At 36.7% G+C, this 27,919-nt stretch overlaps 2 protein-coding genes across 2 annotated transcripts; one reads left to right on the forward strand and one right to left on the reverse strand.

The window, feature by feature from the left end:
- The first annotated feature begins 1,158 nt into the window (after positions 1 to 1,158).
- LOC137020329 (L-threonine ammonia-lyase) lies at positions 1,159 to 20,586 on the forward strand. Its single transcript, XM_067385701.1, has 11 exons — positions 1,159 to 1,752; positions 4,524 to 4,878; positions 5,579 to 5,695; positions 7,371 to 7,612; positions 9,169 to 9,334; positions 15,149 to 15,248; positions 15,337 to 15,412; positions 15,503 to 15,628; positions 16,552 to 16,719; positions 17,191 to 17,248; positions 19,745 to 20,586. Exons 1-11 carry the CDS (start codon positions 1,166 to 1,168, stop codon positions 19,841 to 19,843), a joined length of 2,094 nt encoding a protein of 697 aa, XP_067241802.1. The 5' UTR covers positions 1,159 to 1,165; the 3' UTR covers positions 19,844 to 20,586.
- A 671-nt stretch (positions 20,587 to 21,257) lies between these two features.
- tmem254 (transmembrane protein 254) lies at positions 21,258 to 26,528 on the reverse strand. Its single transcript, XM_067385080.1, has 4 exons — positions 26,342 to 26,528; positions 25,238 to 25,341; positions 23,219 to 23,278; positions 21,258 to 22,835 (listed from the first exon to the last, which is right to left on the reverse strand). The coding sequence occupies exons 1-4, from the start codon at positions 26,426 to 26,428 to the stop codon at positions 22,712 to 22,714; spliced, it is 375 nt and encodes a 124-aa protein (XP_067241181.1). The 5' UTR covers positions 26,429 to 26,528; the 3' UTR covers positions 21,258 to 22,711.
- Positions 26,529 to 27,919: the final 1,391 nt, after the last annotated feature.

Raw genomic sequence — 27,919 nt, forward strand, 5'->3', positions numbered from 1 at the left:
TAGCGATGAAACAGAACACCTCAGCAATACTCTAGCAACTACACAGAACACCCTAGCAACACCCTAGTTGCACAGAACACTCCAGCAACACTAACGACCACACAGAACACCTTAGCAATACTCTAGCAACTACACGGAAAACACTAGCAACACCCTAATTGCACAGAACATCCCAGCAACATTCTAGCGACCACACAGAACACCTTAGCAACACCCTAGCAACACTCCAACAACACAGAACATCCCAGCAACACTGTAGCAACCACAAAAAACACCCTAGCAGCACAGAACACCTCAGAAAAACACATTAGGAACCACACAGAACACCTTAGCAACACCCTAGCAACTACACAGAATACCCTAGCAAACTCTAGCCACACAGAACCCACAGCCACACTCTAGCATCCACAAGGAACACCCTAGATGCACAGAACACTCCAGCCACACTCTAGCAACTACATAGAACACTCTAGTAACATCATAGAAACCACACAGAGCACCCTATCAACAACATAGAAACCACACAGAACACCCTAGAAATACCTTAGCATCCACACAGAACACCCTAGCAACACCATAGCATCCACACAGAACTCCCTAGAAACACCATAGCATCCACACAGAACTCCCTAGCAACGCCCTAACAACCACACAGAACACTCCAGCAACATCCCTGCTTTATATATCATATCATGTTTGTTCCACGTCCAAATTCAGTATTTGAGTCTCATAAAGTCTGGAGCAGCATAAATGATGAGTGAAGTCAGAGGTGATCTGTGATCCCGTCTGAAGAGGATTTGGCCAGTCCTAGAGGTCAGAGCTCCAGGTCTTATGGGGGACACTTTCTGCTGGACGAGAGTCTGAGGTCATTATTCTCTGGGAAGCATTAAGTCCTCATCTATCCCGTTAGAGTGTCTGATTATACCACGTGAGAGGCGGGTTAAGACCAGGTCTGATACAGGAATAGAGCTGTAGGTGGAGTCCTGGAGGGGTGGAAAGGCCGGCAGTGACTCTGGCGTGTGATTACTGGTAATCCCTCTTTAAATAACCCTGAGCAGTAAGCTAATGTCCTGTAGGACGACTGAGAAAGAGGACAATACTGTTGGATAGATACACACACATCAGAGAGCATCTGCGCAGCTTGGTGTTTCATGTCAACTTGAGGATGAATTTTGCAGCACAGTTTTTTGCAAACTTTGTGAATGACGGCTTGCAGCCACAAGAGACACGGAGAAGCTTTAATGACAGCGAGGAATATGATCCCTTCTGGCAGAGGTGGGAAACCGTAGCATGTAAATCTGAAACCTTTAGAGTGTCTCCAACACCTAATAATTCCCAGTGTCCTCTTGAGTCTGAGAGATGTAATAGTTCAGAGACGGATGTGGATGCATCTAGATACCATGTAGTGACTCCTTCCCATCCTGCGGTTCCCCCATCCAGTGACTCGCACTCACCCGCACCTGCCCGTAAAACACCCAAACAGAGACGCCAGCCCGAACCCTCAGTGGCTACGGCTCACATTCTTCATCCCAGAGAGTCTCAAGCTGGAGTGTCAAAGAAAGTCGATGATCCTCAACCCGCTTCTAAAGCTCCCAGTCCATCTCTTGTAGATCCAGCAGAGCCGCCCTCGTCTGTAGCTCTCCCTCCGTTCCCACAGCTCACCGAAAACGCACCTTTCCTGTCGCTCTTCCAGGCATTAGTGTACATCCTCCTCAGACTCTTCCTCTCCTTCATCCTCCTCTTCCTGCCACGGTAAACATCTGAGAGGAGCTAAGAGGAATCACACAAAGAGTTATTGATGCATGACATTAACCCTCTAAAGCCTGACATATGAAATAATATCTAATTGTTTGAAGTGGAACAGTTTATTGAACCAAAAATGTTTTTGTTGACAATCATATTTGATCCATCAGGCTTTTATGGCTCATATAGTCTGATATAGCAAGAATATGGAGGGAAAAACAGCTTTTTAGTTTTATGATCAGAGCTCTGTAGTTTTAAACATATAATGCAATGCAATACAATGATGATTGAGAGATGAACAAATAAACCTTCCTCAAAAGCCTGATGATCATATTTAATACTTATGGATTTCTCTAATAAATGATGTCTGGATAATCAAGTAAACTGAAGCTGCTTCACTGCATTTAAAATATTACTAACAATATCAAAGTTATTCTGATGTCTTGATTTCACAGAAGAAAGACACGAGCAGAAGGAGGATGTTTGTACAATTATACTAAAAGACTTGTACTTGATAAAACAGTCTAAACTATCAATCAGACGACAGAAGGACTGTAGGAGATTGTGTGCAAATATCATGTTGATCATTAAGAGGCCTTATAAATGTGCGTATCAGTAGGATGTATAGGGTTAATCAGAGAGGTTTGGTTCTCTGTATTAGACTGTATTAGACACTGTGACGTGGGAATGAGGTGGAAGGTCAGGCCTGCAGAATACAGCAGATATTAATAGCCTTCAGCACTGGACACACGACCAGAGACGAGTGAAATACTGACCACTAAAGTCAAATATACACTGCAGAAGTGGAACAGAAGCACTTCTGAAGTGGCAGTTATGTGTATTCTTTATACAGACCGTTTAATGTGGCAAAACAGTAATTTTAACAGTATACCTTCATATTAAGGGCTGAGGTGTGTCAGATCTGGAATTATTTAATTTGGCTTTTATGCAGCATTGCATCTTGAGCAGGCACAGAGCAGCCTTAATTCAGATGTGTAATATCACTTTCACTTAGTTGTCTTTGCATACACCTGATTTAATGCTGCTCTGTGTAAAGACTCAGTGCTGCATAAAAGCCAGATTAAATTATGTCAGCTCTGATACACCTCAGCCCCTAGTATCAAAACTAGTTTATGCAGCTGTGTAAATGCATTTATGCATATCTGAGCAGCGTTAAACAGTCTAAATTCGCCTAAATGGCACTTCAGATGCAGCTTCTTCACCACCTTTGCAGTGTAAAGTTGGCTCTATTTTGCATTTTGTAGCAAAATACTGTATGTTTTGACCGCATTAGAGTATCATTACAAAACTCAGTAAGGGTCATATGCACAATGCCCTGAAGGAGCCTGAGAAGTTTCAAGATGAATGAAATATTGAGTGAAATATTCATATGCTCATAACGTTTGATGTGGTTGACTTATTTTCATGGGAGTCATCTCCTTAGATTACTGAATCCTTGGCGAGTCCAACGATGCCCAACATGCTAGGTTTCACCTTATGGTTTGTGCAACGTGGCGATATAACGTTAAAACAACGTTTGTGAATATCTTCGAAACCATTAGTCCGATAGAGACAAAACCACCAAAGAAAATTCGGAAACATAGGTCGTTGGCTAAATGTTTAATTTATTTCTCCACAAACAGGAAAATACTAAAAAAAAAAAAAGTAATGTAACACTCACTCTAAAAAATGCTGGGTTAAAAACAACCCAAGCTGGGTAAAATATGGACAAACCCAACAGGTTGGGTTAAAAGGGACCTATTATGCCCTCTTTCACATGATATAATATAAGTCTCTGGTCTGGTCAAGTTTCAGCTTAAAATACCCCACAAATTTGCCCCTATTTGGGGGTGAGCAAAAACACGCCTTTTACTATATTAATATATTGCTGGCTAAAAAAATAAATCAAAAATGGCTGATAATGGCTAATAAAAAAATGGCTGGGTGAAAACAACCCAATCCCTGGTTTTGTCAATATTTAACCCAGCAGTTTTTAGAGTGCTTAAATGATCACATAAATTATATAACAAATATTTATAATAAAAAATAGAAATAAATAATAAGTAAATAAAAATTTATAAAAAAAACCTTACAGACTGAGGGAGATAAGGAATTTGTCATAAGAAACTCAGTAATTATAGCACACAATGACACACTCTAAAAAATGCTGGGTTAAAAAAAAAACCAAGTTTGGTTGAAAATGGACAAACCCAGTGGTTGGGTTAAATGTTTGTCTAACCTGCTGGATAGTTTTATTTAACGCAACTATTGTTTAAAAATTATTGTACCTCTTGCTTAAAATGAACCCAAAATATGTTGGAAATTAACATTTATTATTATGTTTAATAAATAAACATTTCTTAATGGGTTTAATGAATAGAAATGAAACAATAAAACATTTATTAAATTGCTTATGTTAACTTTTTAACTATTATTGTTGCATCTAGTAATTATGTGTCTGACTTTTCATTTTGGGTTCATTTTAAGCCTGCCATATAGTAATTTTTAATCAATAGTTGGGTTAAATAAATCTGCCCAGCAGGTTGGGTCAAACATTTAACCCAACCACTGGGTTAAAACAACCCAGTCGCTGAGTATGTCCATTTTCAATCCAACTTGGGTTGTTTTTAACCAAGCATTTTTTAGAGTGTGAAGTCATTTAATTTTGATTTTATTCCCTTTTTATTATTTAAGAATGTTTATTTGTACTGGATAATAAGACAAAAACATAATTTCTGCAGTGTCTCTTGGTTTATTCTCTCCATGTCTTCCTCCAACAGCACAGAGCAGCGCCGAGGTTCCTCCAAACCCGACTGCTCCTTCCACAGCGGCCCGTGCGCAAAAGACGCCCATGTCGTTAACGGCCGTGTGGGTCGCCGCTCAACTCTCATCTGCCCAGAACGCCTAAAAGACTTTGGAGCTGAAGAGTACCTCAATGGAGATGTGAAGGTCTTCCAGACCACCATCTCAGAACCACCGGAGGTTCAGTTGATGTCAACACCAAAACCATCTGTTAAGAAAGGCGGCGAGGGCAAATCAGTACCCAAAGTTGCTCCTGAACATCTGCGCTTTGAGGACATCAGCGCAGCCGCATTCAAACTCCAGCAGTCAGGCATTCAGAAAACTCCCTGCACGGTACGTCTCTACACAATCACGACTGAACCAACGCTCTCAGAAACTAGTCCAGCAATCACAAAATCTGATGCTCTTCCTCAATATTTCGGTCTTGTTTTCCAGCATAAATATCTAAACATTCTTAAATCAAGATACTGGAGAAGAAAATGACTGAAGATATTAAGAAAAATGTATCAGAATTAAGTGAGTTTGTGCTTAAAACAAGAACAAATATCTGCCAGTGGGGTCAGAAAAACACATTTTTCATTTTTTCAGAAAACAAGACTTAATTTCTTCAATCATTTTGCTTCTCCAGTAAATGTATCTTGATTTAAGAATGTTTAGATATTTGTACTGGGAAAACAAGACAGAAATACTGAGGAAGAACATCGTTTTTGCAGTGCAATAAGACTCAAACATCTGCGTCTGATCAAACTCGAGAACAGCAGATACTGATTTTGAGTTTTGCAGGAATGTGCAAATGAAATCTTTGAACATGTTCAGTCACACCGCATAGATGTTGGAGGGGATTTCGAGTCCAGTTATCCTGCTGTTTTTGCACTGTGTATTTAGACACAATTCCTCTGCCTCGGCCAGTTTGGTTTTACGGCCTCCTAAAAATGAGAGGCATTCGCTAGAATTACAAACATCACTCTAACATAGACAAGACCTCGTCAAACTCCGACCCTGCCCATAATAAACATGTGCGTTCTGCTCTCAGTACTCCAGACTGTCCAAACAGTACGGGATGGAAATCTACCTGAAGAAAGAGCTTCTCCATTACACTGGATCTGTGAAGGAGAGAGGGGTTCTGTACCTGCTGTCCTCACTCAAACAGGTGACGAGCTCATCTGTCACACACACTTCAGTCCACATACAGTGACTGCACAACACTTCAGTCTATGTCACTGTATCATATAAAATATCAAAGCAGGAATGATGCACATCCACAAAAATCCATAAAATAGCACTCATATGTTTAATATATGATGTTATATTTAATTTTATAAAAACAAAACAAAGTAATAACGTGTGAATTTTTGTAATGTCATTTCAAGTCATTTCAATATATTATTATTGGGGCAAAGCACCGAATATTTAATGGCATCTATTGTATTTGTTGGCATTCTTCTTATTATTATTCTTCCGCTCTGGGAGTCTATGGCAGCCCATAGAACCGCTTGTGGGAAAGTTATGAAATTTGGCACACTGATAGAGGACAGTCCCAACATTAACTACAGCAAATTTAGTGTCTCTAGATCAAACTCTCTAGCGCCACCACTTGTCCAAAGTTTCACTCGTGTTTATGCTAATATCTTTTGAAACATAAGGGTTAGAAACAAATTTTTTTCATCTGACTCCTTGGCTCAATACAATTCGATTGCATCCTATGACGTGACGACATTTTCCGTCATTAAACTTTTCCCGCCAAAAAAAGAAAGAGAACTTTTTCGAACTCCTCCTAGATGGTTGCTCCAATTTACATAAAAATCAAATCAGATCATCTTCAGACTATGCTGGCAAATATTTATCAAAATCTTTTTGATAAACCCAATCATTCTCGATTAACGTGCAAAGAAATCCGAAGAAGAACATTGCCAAATTGTACGTGAAGCTATATCTCCACAACACTTTAGCGTATTCAGACCAAACTGGGTACATGTCATCACAAGCATGACCTGAGGCTACATGCTGCGTTTTGGCACAGCGCCGCCTACTGGTCGGGAGATAACAAAAATGGCTATTATTGCTTTTAACTTCTGAACAGTTTGGCCAAAAATTATACTTATAAACTGGTCTTGTTAGATTCAAGGCAGCATGCAGAGTCGAATGATATCCAGTTTTACCATATCGGCCATTTTGGGTGTCAGCCATTTCGCATTTTGTAGCTAAATGCTGAATGCATTAGGATATCATTACGAAACTTGGTATGGGTCATCTGCACAATGCCCTGAAGGAGTCTGAGGAGTTTTGAGTCAGCGCCACCTACTGGTGAAATCAAATATACATATGCTCACAACTTTTGATGTGGTTGACTTATTTTCAGGGATTCAGTAATATCCTTAGATTCCTGAATCCTTGCCGAGTCCAATGATACCCAACATGCTAGGTTTAACCTTATGGTTCGTGCAACAATTTAATGCTAAAACAACATTCGCACATGTTATAAACAGGACATGGACACATGTTATAAAAAAAAAAAAAAAGTGGTAGGATTGCGCCTGTTGGTGGCACTATAATTGAAGAAAATATGAAATTGCCACTAATTACAATAAAGTATATGAAATAAAATGCTACATTTTATTTCACGATTTTACTTATTGCTTGCTTCTTTGTGCTTGGCCCCTTAATGGCTGCTTGCAGCTATATGTATGTTAAATATCATAGCATAAATTAAACATATGATAATATAAATTATATTTTATTATAATATAAATTTTTTTCTTGACACGTTATTATCACATAAAAATATCATAAGCTGTAATAATGTAGCTGGCTGGTACCGTGTGCAGGATCAGCAGAGGAAGGGTGTGATTGTGGCCACGGACTGTAACTTCTCCATGGCAGTGGCGTATCATGCAGTGGAGATGAGGATTCCCGTGTTCGTCATCATGCCGGCGTACAGCTCTCCTCCACGCCTGCGCATGTACAGAGACTACGGAGCCATGGTCATCTCCTACGGCAGCACAGCGCGAGACTCCATCAACCATGCGCGCCACCTGGCCAAAGAGAACGGATACCTGTGTCTCGAGGAGTGAGTCAGTGAGACAAATCCTTGATTCAGTGTTCCGGGTCAAAATGACCCACCTACAAAAAATGCTTGTAAATCTCTCATTATGCATGCTATATTATCAACTACTGGTTCAATCTTTTTTTTTCAACTTGTTTTCTTTCCGTTATCAAAGGTTTTGTGTTTCTTTTTTGATCTGATTGATCATAGGCCTCATTGATCTGAGCTGGGTGAATAAGCTTGAATTTTTTGAGCATCAGCTCAGTGAGGCCTCCGATCATTCAGATCCAAAAAGAAACACAAAACCTTTGATAAATGAAAGAAAACAAGTTGACAAAAAAGACTGAATCTAATATTTGGCAATAAGAAAACATAACAATAGATTTACAAGCAATTCTTTGAAGGCAGGTCATTTTTGACCCAAAAGGTGGAGAAACCCCCCCAAAAGACACAAAAATTATCCAAATTTTTTGTGACGTTGTTATAGCCTGTGTGAGGAATGTCAATAAGTTTTAGTCCAACATTAAAAAAAAAAAAAAAATCCTCTCTTTAACTTAAATTTCATTGTTAAGATCTGAGAAGTTCAATGATTTAGATGCTTTTTTTTATTTTTCACATTTAAAATGTATTTGTTCACAATTCACATTTTTTTCAAAGAAGCTTTACACACAATCGTGATGTTAATATCTATATCAACAAACCTTACAGTCGCATTATGCAGATAGGAGTTAACTGTGACTATAAGGCATGAAGATATTGAGATGCTTGTAGAGCAAACAGCAAATAGCAACACCCTAGCAACCACTCAAGCATTGAGATGGTGCTTTTTGCACAGACAGACATCATTGTCTTCATTATCCAGACCTTTGACTCCCTCAAGAGGATCTTTGTGTTTGTGTCTATCATTTATCTTGTAATTCATTTCTGATCTCTGAAGGGTTTATCCTAAAAACCTCCAATGAGGCCATAGACAGGGTAGATAAGAACTAGAAAAAAATGGCGTTGTTTGTCTGTTCTTAGGTGCATCAGTAAAAGTGAGTGAAATTACATGACCGGTCAAAGGTTTGGACACTACAGCAGAACTGAAATCTAGACAAAGAGAAGCACAAATACAAGAGAGTTTCATTTGTGAGTTATATTGTGAGTTCACACCAAGTTATTTAAGCGCTTTATACAATACAGATGGTTTCAAAGCATCTCCACAGTAATAAACACGAAAATAACCAATGCAAACTTCATCAAATATGAGACACATTCAAATTTTGCTCTAAAGCAGCTCTACAGAAGACAATAGTGTCATTATTCAGATTAATTCAGTTCTCATCTGATAGTGTCAGTGCAGTTGAATCCATAATATTACTGAATATTAATTCTTTTAAACCCCAACTAAGCAAGAAAAAGGCGACAGTGGCTGCACTCAATCGCTGCACTATTATTATAACAAGTGTAAGATAATGAGCAGACGTGTCCAAACCGTTGACTGAACGCAGAACATAAGCCTGAAAGCAACACAGTCATTTGGCAGAGTGTGGCGTGTCTATCCGGACAGGTGTGACCGATCTGCCTCTCTCCTCCCGCAGGGATGACAGCGCCGTGTATCTGGCAGGCCTGGGCACCGTGGGTCTGGAGATCTACGAGCAGGTGCCCAAGCTCGACGCCGTCATCGTGCCCGCGGGCGGACACTGTGGCCTCCTGGCAGGAACCGCAGCCGCCATCAAACACCTGAACCCTCGCATCTCTGTCATAGTAAGTCAGATCTGATGCAAAATACAGCCTTCCAGCTCCAGGTTCACGCTCCGCTTGGTTAAAGCTGAAATGAACTCATGCGTATGCGTGAAGAGCATCATCATCATCTTCCTGATCTGTGAACGCTTCACACGAGCACTGCACATCAGTGTGATTTTAGATTTCATTATTTTATTCCTTTTTTAAAATATTGATATTTAAATTTAATTTATTTTATTTCAGTTTTAGCTTTTATTTATTTCCAGTTAATAATTTTAGAGCTTCAACATTTCTGATTTTCATTTAGTTTAAGTAAATAATATTTATATTTTATTTTAATTTTAAGCTTTATTTCAATTAAAGGGTTAGTTCACCCAAAAATGAAAATTATGTCATTAATGACTCAACCTCATGTCGTTCCAAACCCGTAAGACCTCCGTTCATCTTCAGAAAACAGTTTAAGATATTTTAGATTTAGTCCGAGAGGTTTCTGTCCCTCCATTGAAAATGTATGTACGGTATACTGTCCATGTCCAGAAATGTAATAAAAACATCATCAAAGTAGTCCATGTGACATCAGAGGGTTAGTTAGAATTTGTTGAAGCATCGAAAATATATTTTGATCCAAAAATAACAAAAACTACGACTTTATTCAGCATTACTTGCGTCCCAAATGACGCACTATACACTATGCACTTATACACTATGTACTTGTGCACTATGCACTTATCCATGTAGTGCGTGAATTGTATAAGTTTATTTTGTCATTTAACAATGGAGTCCAATCCTCCCTTCCCCTCCACTACGTAATTTAAGCTGCGACAGTTGAGTGCACGAAGTGTCCAACATTCCACACTTCGTTTTTCCATTCATTTAGTGCATCATCTGGGTATTTAAAGTGCACTTTTTCTTTTTGGAACTTTCAGTGTGAACGCACTACTCGCACTATTTATACTTAAAAACGTCATAGAATAGTGCACAAGTACGCGAATTGGGACGCACCTATTGTCTTCTCTTCCGGAATCCTTTCCATTGAATTGATTCAATTGAATTGATTCCATTGAATTGATTCCATTAAATTGATTCTATTAAATTGATTCCATTGAATCCTTTCAACTGTCGGCGTTGGTAATGCACTTTTACGTCATTGTTTTTGGCGATTAGAACATCCGCAACATGCACACTTACGAACCATTTTAAAAATTATAGCAATACCAAAATACAAACAATGTAGAATAGCTTGAATACAGCGTGCGTCTCCCTCAGACTGTAAACGAAGCTCGGGCGCACCAGATAACACGTCAGCAGCGTCTTACATCAGTCATGAACCACACTCCGGAGCAGAAGGGGGCGGTAATGCACCAAAGCTGGATGCCAACCGCCGTAAAACAGGAAAGAAGAAGCGGAGTCGTGAACGCGAATTGACAACAGACCCGGAAGAGAATACAATGCTGAATAAAGTCGTAGTTTTTGTTATTTTTGGACCAAAATGTATTTTCGATGCTTCAAAAACTTCTAACTAACCCACTGATGTCACATGGACTACTTTGATGATGTTTTTATTACCTTTCTGGACATTATACCGTACATACATTTTCAATGGAGGGACAGAAAGCTCTCAGACTAAATCTAAAATATCTTAAACTGTGTTCCGAAGATGAACGGAGGTCTTACGGGTTTGATGACATAATTTTCATTTTTGTGTGAACTAACCCTTTAACAGAAATGTTTTTAATAGTTTTAGTTAAAGGCACTATATGTAATTTTTCACCGCTAGAGTTCGCTTATTCAAAACAAAGCTTGATGACACCGAGGACAGAAATCATATTCTTGAGCTAATGTATTAAAGATAAAGTTTACTGTTGTCGAAATGTCGGAATTCTGCGTCCTATGCGCTATATTCATCGCGCGTCAAGGCGCAAGTTTACACATGACATATCTGACTCCATCGCGGTGCCTGTATTTCAACGTAAATCAAACCGACTACTGTGCAGTGGTGTGGATTTTAACAACTTGTCAGTGCTCAAACGTGTGGAGATCGTTCCGTCATTCGTAAAGCCTCCGAGTCTTGTGAAATCGGCTCTTTTTAATGCCCGCTCCGTGAACAATAAGGCAGTGATTTTATCTGATATGATCACTGAAAAAAAACTGGATTTGGTCTGTTTAACAGAAACATGGCACAAACAGGGCGATGGACTTCTGTTTAATGAACTTACTCCCTCTGGCTATGGTTTGTTTGATGCCCCGCGACCCTCCGGCCGGGGTGGGGGCATCGTTGTGCTATATAATCAAAGATTTACAATAAGTCCAGTAGTCATCCCCTTTTTAATTCTATTGAATGTCTTGTTTTGAGTGTCTCTGCACCCATCACTACCGTTATATGTACAGTCTACAGGCCTCCTAAGACAACTGAACACTTTTTATCTGAATTTGCAGAACTGCTGTCTATGTTATGTCTCAAGTTTGAGAGAACTCTTATCCTGGGGGATTTTAACATCCACATTGACAAAAAAGACTCTGCTATGTCTAAGGACTTTCTGTCTTTATTGGAATGTTTTGATCTGAAGCAGCTTGTGGACTGTTCTACACATATCAAGGGTCACACCCTTGATCTCGTCATTGCAAATGGATCATTCTTGTCACAGTTCTCCTCCGCTGACTTAGGATTGTCTGATCACTTTGCTATCTTTTTTAATATGGAACTGTCACATCCTAACGCTGTCTCATCCCGTACTGTAAATTATCGCAAATGGAAATCCATCGATCCACCTGACTTCTCTGCCTGTATTGAGTCGTCATTAAGTGTTTTCTCTCCTTCTGACCCTCTGGACGACAAAATCTCACTGTTAAATACTGTTCTTATGTCTGGTCCGGACTCATTTGCACCTATGAAATCCCGGTCTGTGGCCTTTGTGCGTTCTGCTCCCTGGTATAATGATGAGCTGCGCTCTATGAAGGCAGCTTGTCGTAAGATGGAGCGAAGGTGGCGTCTTTCTGGCCTGAATGTGCATCACCAAGCTTGGAAAGACCATATACTTGAATATAAGGCAGAGATTGTTTCAGTCAGGTCTCAATATTTCTCTCAGATAATTGACAATAACCAAAATAACCCCAGACGACTGTTTCATACCATTAACAAACTTCTCAAAGGAAACAGCTCCTCTAGTGTACCTACCTCAGTTCATCTTTGTAATAAGTTTCTTGATCATTTCAGTTCAAAGATTGCCAATGCTCGCAAATGCATTATTACTCCTGTTTCGTCTGATTCGGCTTTTAGGATCACACATTTTTCTGGCACCTATTTCTCAAATTTTGCTTCACATGATTCTGTTTCCCTTGGAAAGGAGGTTTCAAAATTGAAATCTACCACTTCCATAGTTGATCCCATACCTTGTGAATTGTTCAAATCATGTTTTGCCTCTTTATGCCCTGTTGTCCTGAGCATAGTAAATGACTCACTGCGCATGGGTGTTGTGCCTGCTGCACTTAAAATTGCTGCTGTAACACCTATACCAAAAAGACCAACGCAGACTGGGACAACCTTAATAATTTTCGTCCCATCTCAAATCTACCCTTTCTCGCTAAATTGCTTGAGCGAACTGTGGCTTCTCAATTATACGCTCACCTCTCTGTCAATAATCTTTTTGAGCCCCTCCAATCTGGTTTCCGCAAATTACATAGCACTGAAACAGCATTAGTTAAGGTCACAAATGACTTGTTAATCGCTGCGGACTCTGGCTGTCTTTCAATTCTTATTCTTCTCGATCTCAGTGCAGCTTTTGACACAGTGGATCATTTTGTTTTACTCAATTGTTTGGAAACTGTTTTTGGTGTTACTGACACAGTATTAAAATGGTTCAAGTCTTTCCTCTCCGATCGAAGGCAGTTTGTGTCCCTGGGGGGATGCAGATCCAAAGTTGGGGCAGTGCAATTTGGAGTTCCCCAGGGATCTGTTTTGAGTCCCTTGCTTTTTAGTATGTACATTTTCCCCCTGGGTCAACTTCTCAGATCCTTGGGTCTTAAGTTCCATTTTTATGCAGATGACACCCAGATTTATATTCATTCAAAACCTGGCGATAATACGGCTGTTGGCTTTCTAGAACACTGCATCTCTGAGATAAAAATTTGGATGTCTCATAATTTTCTCTGTCTTAACAGCGATAAGACTGCGGTTATGCTCATCGGTTCACCCCAACAAATTCGTAAAGCTGATGCTGTAACCTTAATGGTGGATGGCTCTGCTTTGGAGTTTCAAACTAAATTAAAAAATTTGGGGGTGATATTTGATGCAAATTTAACATTTGATCCTCATGTCCAAAATATGGTCAAAACTTCATTTTTTCATCTTAGAAATATTGCACGATTGCGCCCCATGTTATCTTTCTCGGCGGCTGAAAAACTGATCAATTCATTTATCTTTTCTCGTATCGATTATTGTAATGCTCTGCTTGCTGGGGTTTCCAAATCTACCATAAACAGATTACAGTATGTCCAAAACTCAGCAGCCAGAATCCTGACAAGATCCAGGACAAGTGAGCACATCACTCCCATCTTGGAGTCTTTGCACTGGCTACCGGTCAGGTTTCGCATCGATTTTAAAATTCTCATGCTCACCTACAAGGCCTTGAATGGTTTAGCGCCACAATATCTGTCCGAACTTTTAACTGCATACACCCCAAGACGCAATCTTCGTTCTTCTGATTCTGGCTTTTTAATTGTACCTTCTACACGTTTACGCTCTATGGGTGACCGGGCTTTTTCTTCTTTTGCTCCCAAACTCTGGAATGCTCTTCCCAATGAGATCAGACATGCTGACTCTTTTAGTGTTTTTAAATCTTCACTTAAAACTTACTTTTTTAGGCTTGCATAAAATTTATTTTTTTTTTTTTTTTTTTTTTTTTTTTTTTTTTCCTCTTAATTCTGCTCAAATGTATGTTTATTGTATTTATATGTTTCTGTGAAGCGCTTTGAGATATAACTTTAAAGGCGCTATATAAAATAAAGTTTATTATTATTATTATTATTAGTATGAAGCAGGGAGTAAACAAAGACTTACTGTGTTGAGCTAAATAACATGATTAGTTTTCTGATGATGACGGTATCCAAACAGTTGCTCACCTGTCTAATAAAACACATAATACTACATTAAAGCGTTTTTGGTGTTTCCATGGTTTCTACAAAATAAAACTGGGTTTTATTTTTTTATTTTTATGTCATTTTTAGGCGACGCATGGACACAGTCCGTGTCCTAGTTAAAATTGCTTATTTCTCTGAATTTAAACATTCTTGGAAACATTTGGGATAATGCAAGTACACAAGTCAACAAAATATATAACACTTTTCTATTGTTTTTTGGATATTTTAATCCAAAAATCATACATATTGTGCCTTTAACAACCGATGGTGCACATCAATTAATACACTGTTAGATCTCTAGAATGCATTAAAGTGCATGATTATGAACATGAAAGGGAAGCTGCACTCGCCTTTTCTTCCTTATTGTGCCGTATATCCGAATGAAGCGTCTTCTGGAACAAGAACAAATGTAGGGCGGGGCTTGATTTTGTCTGTGGGGAACAGATTGGATGGATGTAGTTTGCTATTGGTGGATCTCATGTGAGTGACAGGTTGCCCCGCCCTCGTCATCAGAGAAGAGGGGAAGTTATTCTGATTCAAGATTGCCAGGAAGATGAATTTAAAACAATAATGATGTGCACCGATAAATCATTTAGAATAAACACTGCAATATTCCATAAAAACAACAAGAATTGCCACTTTTGATTCCATGGTGACTTTAAGGCATGACATGTCTTGTGGGTCTTGTGTTTCTAACAGGGTGTTGAACCAGAGGAGTTTCCTCTTCTACTGCAGTCACTGAAAACTGATTCCCCCATTAAAGATCTCTACTGCAACCCCAACAAGAAACTCTACAGAGGTAAAGTCTTCTGCAAACGCTTCTGCTTTACCAGCCATTCTCTTATGAGCCGTGCTGATCGTTCTTTCTCATATCTGGTCACACACAGATTTGGTGGATTACTCTCTGGGAACACATACATTTCAGCTGGCCAAGAAACTGGTGGACAAAGTCATTTCTGTCAGGTATCTTGAAGCTCTTTAGCTCCATTTAGCTCTATACGTTCCATATCAATACATTGCAGTTAATCCTATGCATGTCTTCTCTCTCCAAAGGGAGGCGGATGCTCTGGTGGCCATGCTGAGGTTTCAGGAGTATGAGCGCTCGACCGTGGACACAGAAGGAGCCATGGGTTTGGCCGCCATCTTAGCTGGACAACTGCCAGAGCTTAAAGGCAAAAGGTGGTTAAAGCCCCTCACTCACTTTATTACCATCCTAACCGGGTCAGTGTCCAGAAGATCTTTGTGATAAGCCAGTTAGCTAAGGATTTCTTCACGCTCAGTCCATAAGGATGAGCTGGTTGGCTGAACTCATTTAAGTGATCTGCTGAACTGAATCTCCTTCAGAAAACAAACTAAACTCTGAAGGCACGAGTTGCACTTGATCGACACGCACCTGCGAAACATGTTATATTAATGCAGCTGGCTTATCATCCTTCTATACCTATACATTTCTAGAATATTTGAATCACTACTGAGAAATGAAACGGTAACACTTCTCATTTGTTAACATAATGTATTTTTACACATGTACATATGTATTTTTAGCAGCATAATTTATCTTGTAAAAATGCAATTATTCATTGTTTGTTCATGTTAGTTCACAGTGCATTACCTAATTTAACCTTACTGCTTTAATATTATGGAAACAAGAGCAATATACAAGAATATTTTGCAAATTTTGTAATATCGTTCTGTGTAAAAAAGTATGCTCTTCTCCAGTACAAATATCTAAACATTCTTAAATCATTCTTAAATATCTAAACAGTCTTGTTGTTTTCTGAAAAAAAAAAAAAAAAAATTAAGTGACTTCATGCTAAAAACAAGGAAACAAATATCTGCCAATGGGGTCAGAAAAATAATCTTGTTTATTTTAAAATAGTAATTTTCTGACCCAGTTGACAGATATTTCACTTCTTTTTGATGCATTTTTCAGAAAACAAGACTTAATTTCTTCAGTCATTTTGCTTCTCCAGTAAATGTATCTTGAATGTTTAGATATTTGTGCTGGAAAACAAGGCAAAAATACAAAGAAAGAACATCAGTTTTCATTGCAGTGTTTCCATAAAGCTTTGGTGTTACATGGAAAACTCTGTGTCCTCTAGGGTGGCGGTGGTGGTGAGCAGTGCAAACATGGAACTGGACCTGGTTCTGCAGTGTGTGGAACGAGCTCTGGTTCTGGATGACAGAGTCGGTCGCTTCACGGTGCAGCTGGCGGACTGGCCTGGAGACATGGCCAAACTACTGGACCTGCTGGCCAGAGAGGACGTCAGGTGAGGCCAAACACATCCACTGCTGAACGAGGACGATGTGAGACATCCGTAGTGTTCTGGAGGAACAGATACCTAGTGTCAGCTGTGATTTAGTGGCTTTTCCTGGCAACTAAACCCTTATTTACATGCATGCATTTGGCAGATGCTTTCATCCGGTGTAACTTACATTGCATTGAAGGTTTACATGTGATTCGTTCAACCGACATGTTGATTAGTAGTACTTTTAAAACACAGAAGCTTTACACATTTTCCATTCTTTATCTGTCTCCTCACACTCCTGTGCTCATCTGATTACACTAACTACCAGTCAAATCAACAGCAGCATGTCAGTGTTCAATGAGCTCGTGTTTCTTCACTCACATTTAACATGAGACGAGCCTGAATCCTCAGATTATCTGTCAGGACATGAAGGAAACAACACTAACTAACTAACACAGCCAGCAGTTAGTCAACTCTGTTTCTCTCCCTCAGGTTGCTGGATGTTTGCCACAGACGCTATAGTGATAAAGCAGAGCTCTTCAAAGCACAGGTCAGAGGTCATTTGATTTACACTCTCTAGCAAACTAGTACCACGGCAGAACACCTTTTCATTTTCGTTCATTAACATGGTACATAACAGGGGTTCACAAACCAAACCCTTTTGAGCTAAAATATTTTCTTGATGTCCCCCTGAGATTTTAAGTTATATTTCAGTAATTTAACAACACATTCACATGTTCATGGTTCTCTGATGTCAGTTAATGGTCACATGACATGCAGGTAAAAAAATAAATTATTTACCAAAATTGAACAATTTTTTTTTAAAATAACAAATAATGATTATTTTTTTCTGACTCCACTGACGATATTTGTTCTTGTTTTAAGCACAAACTCAATTAATTTTTATACATTTTTCAGAAAACAAGACTTAAAGGGTTAGTTCTCCCCAAAAAATCATTTACTCACCCTCATGTAATTCCTACAGAAGAGGATTAGGGCCAAGCAATAATAAAAAAATAAAACCATCTCAAGATTAAAGTTATTAAATTTTGAGAAAAAAGTCGAAATAAAATGTTGAGAATAAACTCGTTAAATTACGAGAAAAAAACTTTTTTCTCGTAATTTAACGTCATTTTTCTCATAATTTAATGAATTTGTTCTCATAATTTAACGATTTTTTTCTCGTAATTTAATGAGTTTATTCTCAACATTTTATCTCGACTTTTTTCTCAAAATTTAACAACTTTAATCACGAGATGGTTTTATTTTTTTATTATTGCTTGGCCCTAATCCTCTTCTGTACATTCCAAACCTGTGAGACTTTCGTTTATCTATCTCGTTTAATATGTTTTTAATAAAATGTGAGAGATTTCTGTTCCTCCATTGACAGCTCCCACTTTGACACTTCAAAAAGTTCATAAAGAAATTGTTAAACTAATCCATATTAATTGACAGGTTTAATTTAAAGTCAAAATTTTCTGAAGAGACTCGATTGCTTTATACGCTGAAAAGAATTAGTTTAAGCTTTTGTTCACATATAAACATTCATCAACGCACACATCATCCGTTATGATTAACGGAAGCTCAAGCATGTTTGCTTGACGTGCAAGAACCGATGAGGTTCATTCTCATGTTAATACGCAGCACGTTTGAGCTACAGCAGCAAGAACCAATGAGGTTTGTTCTTTTGCGACAAGCAGTTTCAGTTGAGCTTCTGTTTATGTTCGCTAATCAATGTTTATATGTGAACAAAAGCCTAAATTCAATCTGTTCATCATATAAAGCAATTTGGACTAAACCGCTTAATTCATATGGGTAAGTTTTACAAACTCTATGAATGTTTGGAAGTGAGAGGAACCGGCTCAGATTTCATTTAAAACATCTTCATGTTCCGAAGATGAACGTAAGTCTTATGGGTTTGGAACGACATGATAGTGAGTAATTAGTTCACCCAAAAATGAAAATTATGTCATTTATTACTTACCCTCATGCCGTTCCACACCCGTAAGACCTTCAGAACACAAATTAAGATATTTTAGTTGAAATCCGATGGCTCTGTGAGGCCTGCATAGGGAGCAATGACACTTCCTCTCTCAAGATCCATAAATGTACTAAAAACATATTTAAATCAGTTCATATGAGTACAGTGGTTCAATATTAACATTATAAAGCGACGAGAATATTTTTGGAGCGCCAAAAAAAAAAAAAAAAGAACGACTTATTTAGTGATGGCCGATTTCAAAACACTGCTTCATGAAGATTCGGAGCACAGATGAATCAGTGTATCGAATCTGCTGTTCGGAGCGCCAAAGTCACGTGATTTTAGCCATTGGCAGTTTGATACGCGATCCGAATCATGATTCGATACACTGATTCATTTATGCTCCGAAGCTTCCTGAAGCAGTGTTTTGAAATCGGCCATCACTAAATAAGTCGTTATTTTGTTTTTTTTGGCGCTCCAAAAATATTCTCGTCGCTTTATAATATTAAAATTGAACCACTGTACTCACATGAACTGATTTAAATAATAAATAATAATTATTAATAAATGACAGCATTTTCATTTTTGGGTCATTTTGATTTTATTTATTTGTTTATTTTTACCATTTTTCATCAAGAAACTTTTTTTTTTTTTTTTTTTTTGCAGTGTTGAGGGTTTTATTTATATTTTAAATGATTTATTTAGTAATAAGTTTTTATAAAGTTTTTTATTTATTTATTTTATTTTAATTTTACACTTTTATTATTTAAATCATTACAGTCTTTTCATCAACTCATGATCTCCTGGTTGGGAAACCCGATATAAGTGTATATATATATATATATATATATATATATATATATATATATATATATATATATATATATATATATATATATATACATACACACACACACATACTATCTACTTGTATCATCATATACTGTACTGATATCAAAAAAGACACAGGGTTTGCAGTTTATCTGTGGAAATTCAGACAGATTAGCACATATGAGTGTGTTTGAGAAGATCTCTTCTGAAGTGCTGATGTGATTGTGCTCACAGGTCGAGTGTGTCGTTGAAATGAGGGATAAAAGTCAGAACTCACAGCTGCGGCGGACGCTGTCAGACCGCTATCCGTCACTGCGCTGGCTGGAGCGGTGATCCACACACACACACACACACACACACACACACACACACACACACACACACACACACACACACACACACACACACACACACACACACACACACACACATTCTCTCTCTCTCTTTCTCACACGAACACACATTTTGTCATAATTACAAAAGCATGATTATGTCTCAGATCTCAGGAACTGACACTGATCACTGCTGTTTGACAAACACACACAAACATAGCATTTAGAAGAAAAGACTTAAAGATTTAAGAAGAAGAAGAAAAGATTTAAATACTCTTAGTGTCAATGATGTCACATGAAGCAGAGATCAAATATGGGAGTAAAGATCATTCCATACTGATTGAACCGATTATTATTATTGCATATCCTGTAGACGGGGATGATCTTTATGGGAGGTTTGAGCTGTACATAACTTTATTTATAATGTCACTGAATGTTTGATGTGGAAACTAGCTGTTGTGACGTCTGCTGTATTTAGCCTAAGAACATAAAGGTTCATCCTGTATATATCAAACTCTGACTGCTGTATTTTAACTCTTGGAGATCAGAAGGTCTGTGTGTCTGCATGAATCTACACGTCACAGAATCCTGAATGCTGACACTACAGACATGAGGATGAGTTAAATAAGAGATCCCACGTCACAGAGAGGAGGACTGGAGTGTGTGTGTGTGTGTGTGAGGGAGAGAGCAGTGATTAGAGTTTTAATCTCTAAGTCTATTAGCTGAGGACTCCTTGACCGCGGCACAAAATCCAGACACAAAAGCTTGAGACTTGCATTTAAACGTCTGCTGACGGCAAAACACATACTGTAAAAAAAATATTCTACAGATTCTGCACTGCAAAACTTTATTTCAGTGGTCCACTTTAGACATTCTCCTAACTAACTTTCAACTTACTACATCAACTAACTCTCAGTAGTTATTAGTAGACTGTTACGTTAGGGTAAGTAGAATAAGTTGACATGTAGTTGCAAATGTACTTAAAGTCAGCAGAATGTCTAAAGTGGACTATCAAAATAAAGTGTAACCTAATAATGTTCTTCCTCAGTGTTTTTGTCTTGTTTTCCAGCACAAATATCAAAACATTCTTAAATCAAGATACATTTACTGGAGAAGCAAAATGACTGAAGATGTTAACTCATGTTTTCGGAAAAATGTATCAAAATTAATAAATTGTTTATGCTTAAAATAAGAACAAATAGTCTGCCAGTTGAGAAAATCTTGTCTTGTTTTCCCTTTTGAATAAAGTTTATTTTTCTGACCCCATTGGCAGATATTTGTTCTTGTTTAAAGCACAAACTCATTTTCATACCATTATCAGAATAATTCATCGATGTGTCTCAGTTTGAGAAAGTTTAGATATTTGCACTGGAAAACAAGACAAAAACACTGAGGAAGAACATTATTTTTGTAGTGTAATGTGACTTGCATGAATGATTTCACATGGATGGTGTGTAAACACTCTCTACCAAATAAAAAATAATTGCCGTCAATGAATTAATCACACATTTTTCTGTAATTAATCATAATTAACCATATCAATCATTAAAACTTGTAATATATTTTTATATTGTAATACATCATCTCACAGTGAATCTCCAAATGAATGTATAAACAACATAAAGACGGTGTATTATTTGTTTAATGGCATCTTTTTCACTATCATCTTTCTGCAATATTTAAGTTGATCAAATTTGAGTCTGAGCTGCAAAACAAGCATCTGCAGAGCTGTTTTACAGTATTTTATGACTGTATACTGAATGACAGATGACAAAAAACAAACATTTCAAATCAGTTTATTTTCCATCTCTTTAAAAAGACCAACCACACGGTCCATCACTCAAACACTCACCAGCGTAAAACACTGTCCTCTCGATCTGTAAATCGTATAATGGTAAAAACTCTAGAAGTGAACTATAGTGCCTGAACACTGCAGTTCCTCCTCGGGAATGTGTTTGATCTACAGATAATCTAAATATACAAGTGCACTTCTAAACCCTGGAGCAGAGCTTGAGAAACCCTGCGGTAGAAGAATGTTCTGTGTTCGGCTCCATCAACAGCATCAGATCACCACAGAAAACCCTCATGCTTTTATTCAAACTCGTGAACTCTTACTTTAACATGCGTTTGGGCTATAAGGTGGTTTCACTGGAGGGTTCAGCATGACTTCAAATGATTGAAATCAAGTTATATTTGAATTATCTAACAATTAAACTGCTAAAAAAAACATAAAATCTAAGTGTAACCTGAATAATTTCGAATTACAGCAGAGCATGAACTCTAAAAACTGATTTCAGAATATTGGAAATCTGGAAATATTATGATGCATTTTAACTTTGGTTTCATTTTTTATTAAAAAAGATATAATGCATTTTAACATACATTATTTTTAATGCATTAATAATGTATTCATAAAGGCTTTTAAGTAAAGAATTATTACAGCTTATATGGAGGGCTCTCTGAATATGGTTATTGTTAATAAAGTTACCATGTTTACTGGATTTCCATGGCTCTTACAAGAAACTATCTATACCAGTCGAGGTCACAAGACACTAGTCTCATGTAGACATGTGTAACTAAACAGTGTGTATATTGATGTTTATCTCTCAGTCCTTTAGTTTCCACTTTAACCGTCTCGCTGCACTTTTTTAAAATGCTTACTGTCGAGTTTAAATAATTTTCTGTGTGAAAGGACATTAATGCTGCTGATAGTTGAACTGAACCCAGATCATGTTAAAAAAGGCCATGCTAAACATGGATGTGATGTGACTGTATAACTGAAACCTCGACAGCTGCTTTATGAGCTCCTGTTGACATCCTCTGGAATATAAAGATCAGTGTCCTGCTGGGAAATACGTGATGGTTTCTCTCACTGGCGCTTGGGTCGTCCGTCGGGCTTGTATTTGAGCAGAAGACCAAGAGACGCGATACCATACAAGAAGGTCTGAGCAAACCACAGCATACGTGTGGAAGTGTTGTCGATGCCTTTATCACTGCAGACACAAACACATCAACACATTCCTGCATTTCTTCTGGGTAAACTGATGTCTTAATCATTTATAAAGATTCTTCTTGTTTACATATGTATTTTCTGCTCATAGTGTGAAGTTATGAGACGGCGTTATAGTCAGTCATTTTGGCAAATGTAGTTATTCAGGTTTTCCATACATACAGCTATGGAAAAAATTAAGAGACCACTCCAAGTTCAGAAATCAATGTTAAGTGGTCTCTTAATTTTTTCCATAGCTGTACATGATGCACACAGTACAACAGAATGGACAACATGCAGAAATCTGATGATCTGCACTGCCACCCTGTGGTAGAAAAGATTAAACTCCAAGATCACTGAACTCTCATAAAACACAAGAGTTTTTACCTGCAGACCTTCAGCGCATAAAGAGCCTCGAACAAATGGATGACCCACGTCAGATACCACCTGAAACACAGACGGCCAGAACAAACATCATCAGACGGCCTTTCAGCACCACCGAGACCTTCTTTGCATTGTTTTGTAACATTATTTTCATGACAATTTTGCCCCCTTATGTAAAAGGCCAGAGATGTTCTTGAGGAAAATCATATGCACAATTTTACATAAGAGCATAATTTTTCATGAAAAGATGATTTAAGCACATTTTGCTATATATATAGTTTTTTTTTTTTTTTGGACAGGATTTCCAAAGAGAAATATTTGCCCAATTTTTCATATGAACATAATATGCAGTTATTGAGCAATTTGTAAGAGTATTTGTCATGAAAAGATGATTTAAGCACATTTTGCATTATATTCCAAAAGACCAGATTTTTTTTTTGCAGATATTTTCCAAAGATAATTATTTGCACAATTTTTCATATGAACATAATATGCATTTATTAAGCAATTTGTAAGAGTACTTTTCACGAAAAGCTGATTTAAGCACATTTTGCACCAAATTCTTAAAAAAAAAAAATTAAAAAAAAAAAAGATTTTCTTGAGCTTAATTTGCAGTTATTGAGCAATTTTAAAGTGTATTTTTCATGAAAAGATTATTTAAGCACATTTTGCATTATATTCCAAAAGACCAGATTTTTTTTTACAGATATTTTCCAAAAATATTTATTTACAAATATTCGTGAGCATAATGTGCAGTTTTGAGAAATTTTAAAGTGTATTTTTCTTTAAAAGCTGATTTAAGCACATTTTGCACCAAATTCTTAAAAATAATAATAATAATAATAATAAAAATAATCAGATTTTCATGAGCTTAATTTGCAGTTATTGAGCAATTTTAAAATGCAATTTTCATGAAAAGACGAATTAAGCACATTTTGCATTAAATTATTTTTTTTTCAATGATTTTTTTTTTGCACAAGTTTTCCAAAGATAATTATTTGTACAATTTTTTTCATTTAAGCATAATGTGCAGTTACTGAGCAATTTTAAAGTGTATTTTTCATGAAAAGATTATTTAAGCACATTTGCACCAAATTCTTCAAAAAAAATAAAATAATCAGATTTTCGTGAGCTTAATTTGCAGTCATTGAGCAATTTTAAAATGTCATTTTCATGAAAAGACGAATTAAGCTCATTATGCATTAAATGATTTTTTTTAATGATTTTTTTTTTGCACAAGTTTTCCAAAGATAATTATTTGTACAATCAATTTTTTTTCATTTAAGCATAATGTGCAGTTACTGAGCAATTTTAAAGTGTATTTTTCATGAAAAGATTATTTAAGCACATTTTGCACCAAATTCTTAAAAAAACGATTTTTTTTTCAAATTTTCATATGAGCATAATATGCAGTTACTGAGCAATTTTAAAGTGTATTTTTCATGAAAAGATTATTTAAGCACATTTTACACCAAATTCTTTATAAAATAAAAACAGTTTTTTTTCTCCACAGGTTTTTCAAAGATAATTATTTGCACAATTTTTCATATGAACATAATATGCATTTATTGAGCAATTTGTAAGAGTACTTTTCATGAAAATATGATTTTAGCACATTTTGCACCAAATTCAAAAAGACAATTATTTGCAAAAACTTTTATGAGCATATTGTGCAGTTTTGAGAAATGTTAAAGTGTATTTCTCATTAAAAGATGATTTAAACACATTTTGCACTAATTTTTCTTAAATGATTTTTTTTTTGCATAGGTTTTCCAAAGATAAGTATTTGCCCAATTCTTCATTTAAATATAATGTGCAGTTATTGAGCAATTTGTAAGAGTACTTTTCATGAAAACATGATTTAAGCACATTTTGCACCAAATTCTAAAAGATGTTTTCCACAGAGAATTATTTGCACAATCCTTCATATAAATAAACTGTAATTATGTGCAATTCTTTTGCAATTAATGCACCAAACGCCCAGTTTTGAGCAGATTTCTGCAGAAGTCAGAGGTCACTCACCCGTAATACAGCACAGAATAATGATAGTCAACTAAATGTTTGGCCAGAGCTCCGAGAGGACCCAGACTGCCATACGGGACGTCCTGAGGCCAAAACACTGTCCACTGAAAAACCAGATGAAAACACAATATCCACAAAACCACAATTACAACTCTCTGTGTGTGTCAGAGTCATGAAACAACCCTAAATAATCTCAGCGGAAAATCAAATCATCTCTGCAAAATCACACTTTCAGCTGACGATCACATGATTCTCATTAGTGGTTTATTTGGAGGTTATATTGTTGTTATTTTGTATCATTATCATTTGTTTAGGTTCTCTCTGATGTTTATCACCGTTTTACTGTAGTCACCACGGTATTTTGGCGAGCGGTTGATCTAAGGCCAGTGTGTGTGCCGAGAGCAGATCCCAGATCAGAGTGAACGAGTGGAAATGATCAGTCAGCTGTTCTGAAGAGACTCACTATTATACTAACAACACATTCAACTCAGTGGGCCTCATTCATGAAACAGCGGCACAACTGATTTCTGTGAAAATCATTCTGAATTATTATCATTGTGCCTCTCAATGCAATGCAGAAATGTATATAAGAATGTATCTGATTGATTTCCATAAAAAACTGTGCTGCTCCTGTTTCAAGAATGAGATAAACACACACACACACACACACACACCTATATGAATGACCTGATGTGTTATAAAGGTTATGATAACAGAGCGGGACTTTGATCAATACACGTAAACCACTGAGATAAAGTTCACAAAAATAACCAGATCGGTTACAAAACAGCCTAGTCGTGTTTATTTACTCATCATCATCATGAGTTTGCATATTCTTAGCATCAGAATGAACCATTTCATTTCATTCAAACTCAAACAGCTTTTCTGACAGTCACATTATATTGAGTTTCTGAAAACCTCCTCATGACTGACTGATTTTTTTATTATTATTAAAGACAAAACAACATTTACAAATATAAAAATAAAACATAAAAAATGAGGGTTGTATTACATTTAAAATAAAGTAAAGAATATTATGCAAGTATTACAGAATAAAAGTCTTACATGATGATAACTGAATAATTCATTAAAGTTTCAACTTACCGTGAAAAATCCCAAAGAAACCGTCACGGTCACGATCCAGAACAGACTGGATCTCCTGAAATACGAGCAGCCGTCACTTTTAGCCATTATTATGATGATAATCAGTCACTAACTACTAATTAAACTACTGGAAACTGCACTAGTTTCTGCCTCTCCGCAGTCAGTCAGTCACATAGACAGTCACCATAGAGATTCAGCGCAGGAAATGACACACCGTGCCACGTCAGATAATAAAAGTCCTACATTTCCAAGATATACGTTTATGTTTTTCAAAATATAAATGAAATTAAATAAAAATGTCACTGAAAAATATTCTTTTAAAAAATACATTTATATGATCCGACTAGGGAACTGTGATATAATGTAATGTTAAAGGGTTAGTTCATTGGTTCTACCTTAATATTATAAAGCGATGAGAATATTTTTTGTGCGCCAAAAAAAAAAAAAAAAAAAACTAAATTGCAAAATAACTTTTTAACAGTATCTAGTAATGGCCGATTTCAAAACACTGCTTCTTGAAGCTTCGGAGCTTTATGAATCAAATAAGTGGTTGGGAGAACCAAAGTCACGTGATTTTAGCAGTTTGATACGCGATCTGAATCACTGATTCGACTCACAAAAACTGATGGTGCACAAAAATATTCTCGTTGCGTTATAATATTAGGATAGAACAACTCTACTCTAAGGTGACCAGATTTCTGAAATGGAAACGAGGGACATTTCCTATTTGAGTGGTCAAAATATCACCAAAATCTCATTTGTTATTAACTATTAATAAAAAAACGGGGACAATACATTTTTGAATGTTTTTGTTTTTTAATTGTTCACTGTAAACCCTAATAAGTTGAGACTACTCAAATGATTTGAGGAAAGTGATTCCCTCAGTTCAATTGAGTAATGGGGTAATTGACAACTCAATTTAATTGAGTTGACCTAATGTGGTCTTTTCATTGTATTAACTTAAATGTTTATGTACAGATACCTTAAAAGGTAAATATGGGTTCCCTATATAATTACATTAATAATTATTATGATTTAATTTTATTAAGATTTTTGGTCTAGTTTTAATACAATTCACCAAAAAACTATCACACTATTAACCAGGCCTAACTAAAAAAAGTATTACACTATTTTAAAAAATATTACAAAATTAAAACAACATAAATATGAGATAAGATAAATAAAATGGCATTTAACAAATATTTTTAACATTTATTATTGAATTGAATTTGCATTTTAGACTCATTTCAAGCACTAAGTTACAAGTGTATTATTATTTTATTATAATTGTTTTATTTATTCATATATGAGTGTACCTTCACCTCGTGATACAGTTAAGACGTGTGTGGAAATCGCTGCTTTGTGACGGAGGACGTTTAAATTGTCCAAAACAATCGCACCCTGTTGAAGCCCTGTTATAAAACACACAACCATATTACTTTAATTTAACATGAATAGTTAGTATGTTACTTTAAAAGTTAAAACCAATAATGATGTTTCTTTGGTTAATTAATGATAATGGCGCTCTACTCTAGGTTACCTTCTTCATGAAGTAGAGGCGCGCACGCGCGACCAGGT

This window comes from Chanodichthys erythropterus, chromosome 5, assembly GCF_024489055.1.
Source record: "Chanodichthys erythropterus isolate Z2021 chromosome 5, ASM2448905v1, whole genome shotgun sequence".
NCBI lineage: Eukaryota > Metazoa > Chordata > Actinopteri > Cypriniformes > Xenocyprididae > Chanodichthys > Chanodichthys erythropterus.

Excerpts from the sequence above, each read along its gene's own strand:
- LOC137020329 (XM_067385701.1), top strand. The coding sequence starts at position 1,166 with ATGAATTTTGCAGCACAGTTTTTTGCAAACTTTGTGAATGACGGCTTG. Across the intron at positions 1,753-4,523 it reads ATCCTCCTCTTCCTGCCACG|CACAGAGCAGCGCCGAGGTT; the intron begins GTAAACATCTGA and ends TTCCTCCAACAG. Across the intron at positions 5,696-7,370 it reads TGCTGTCCTCACTCAAACAG|GATCAGCAGAGGAAGGGTGT; the intron begins GTGACGAGCTCA and ends TACCGTGTGCAG.
- tmem254 (XM_067385080.1), bottom strand. The coding sequence starts at position 26,428 with ATGGCTAAAAGTGACGGCTGCTCGTATTTCAGGAGATCCAGTCTGTTC. Across the intron at positions 25,342-26,341 it reads TTTCTTTGGGATTTTTCACG|TGGACAGTGTTTTGGCCTCA; the intron begins GTAAGTTGAAAC and ends CTGGTTTTTCAG. Across the intron at positions 23,279-25,237 it reads TATTCTGTGCTGTATTACGG|GTGGTATCTGACGTGGGTCA; the intron begins GTGAGTGACCTC and ends TCTGTGTTTCAG.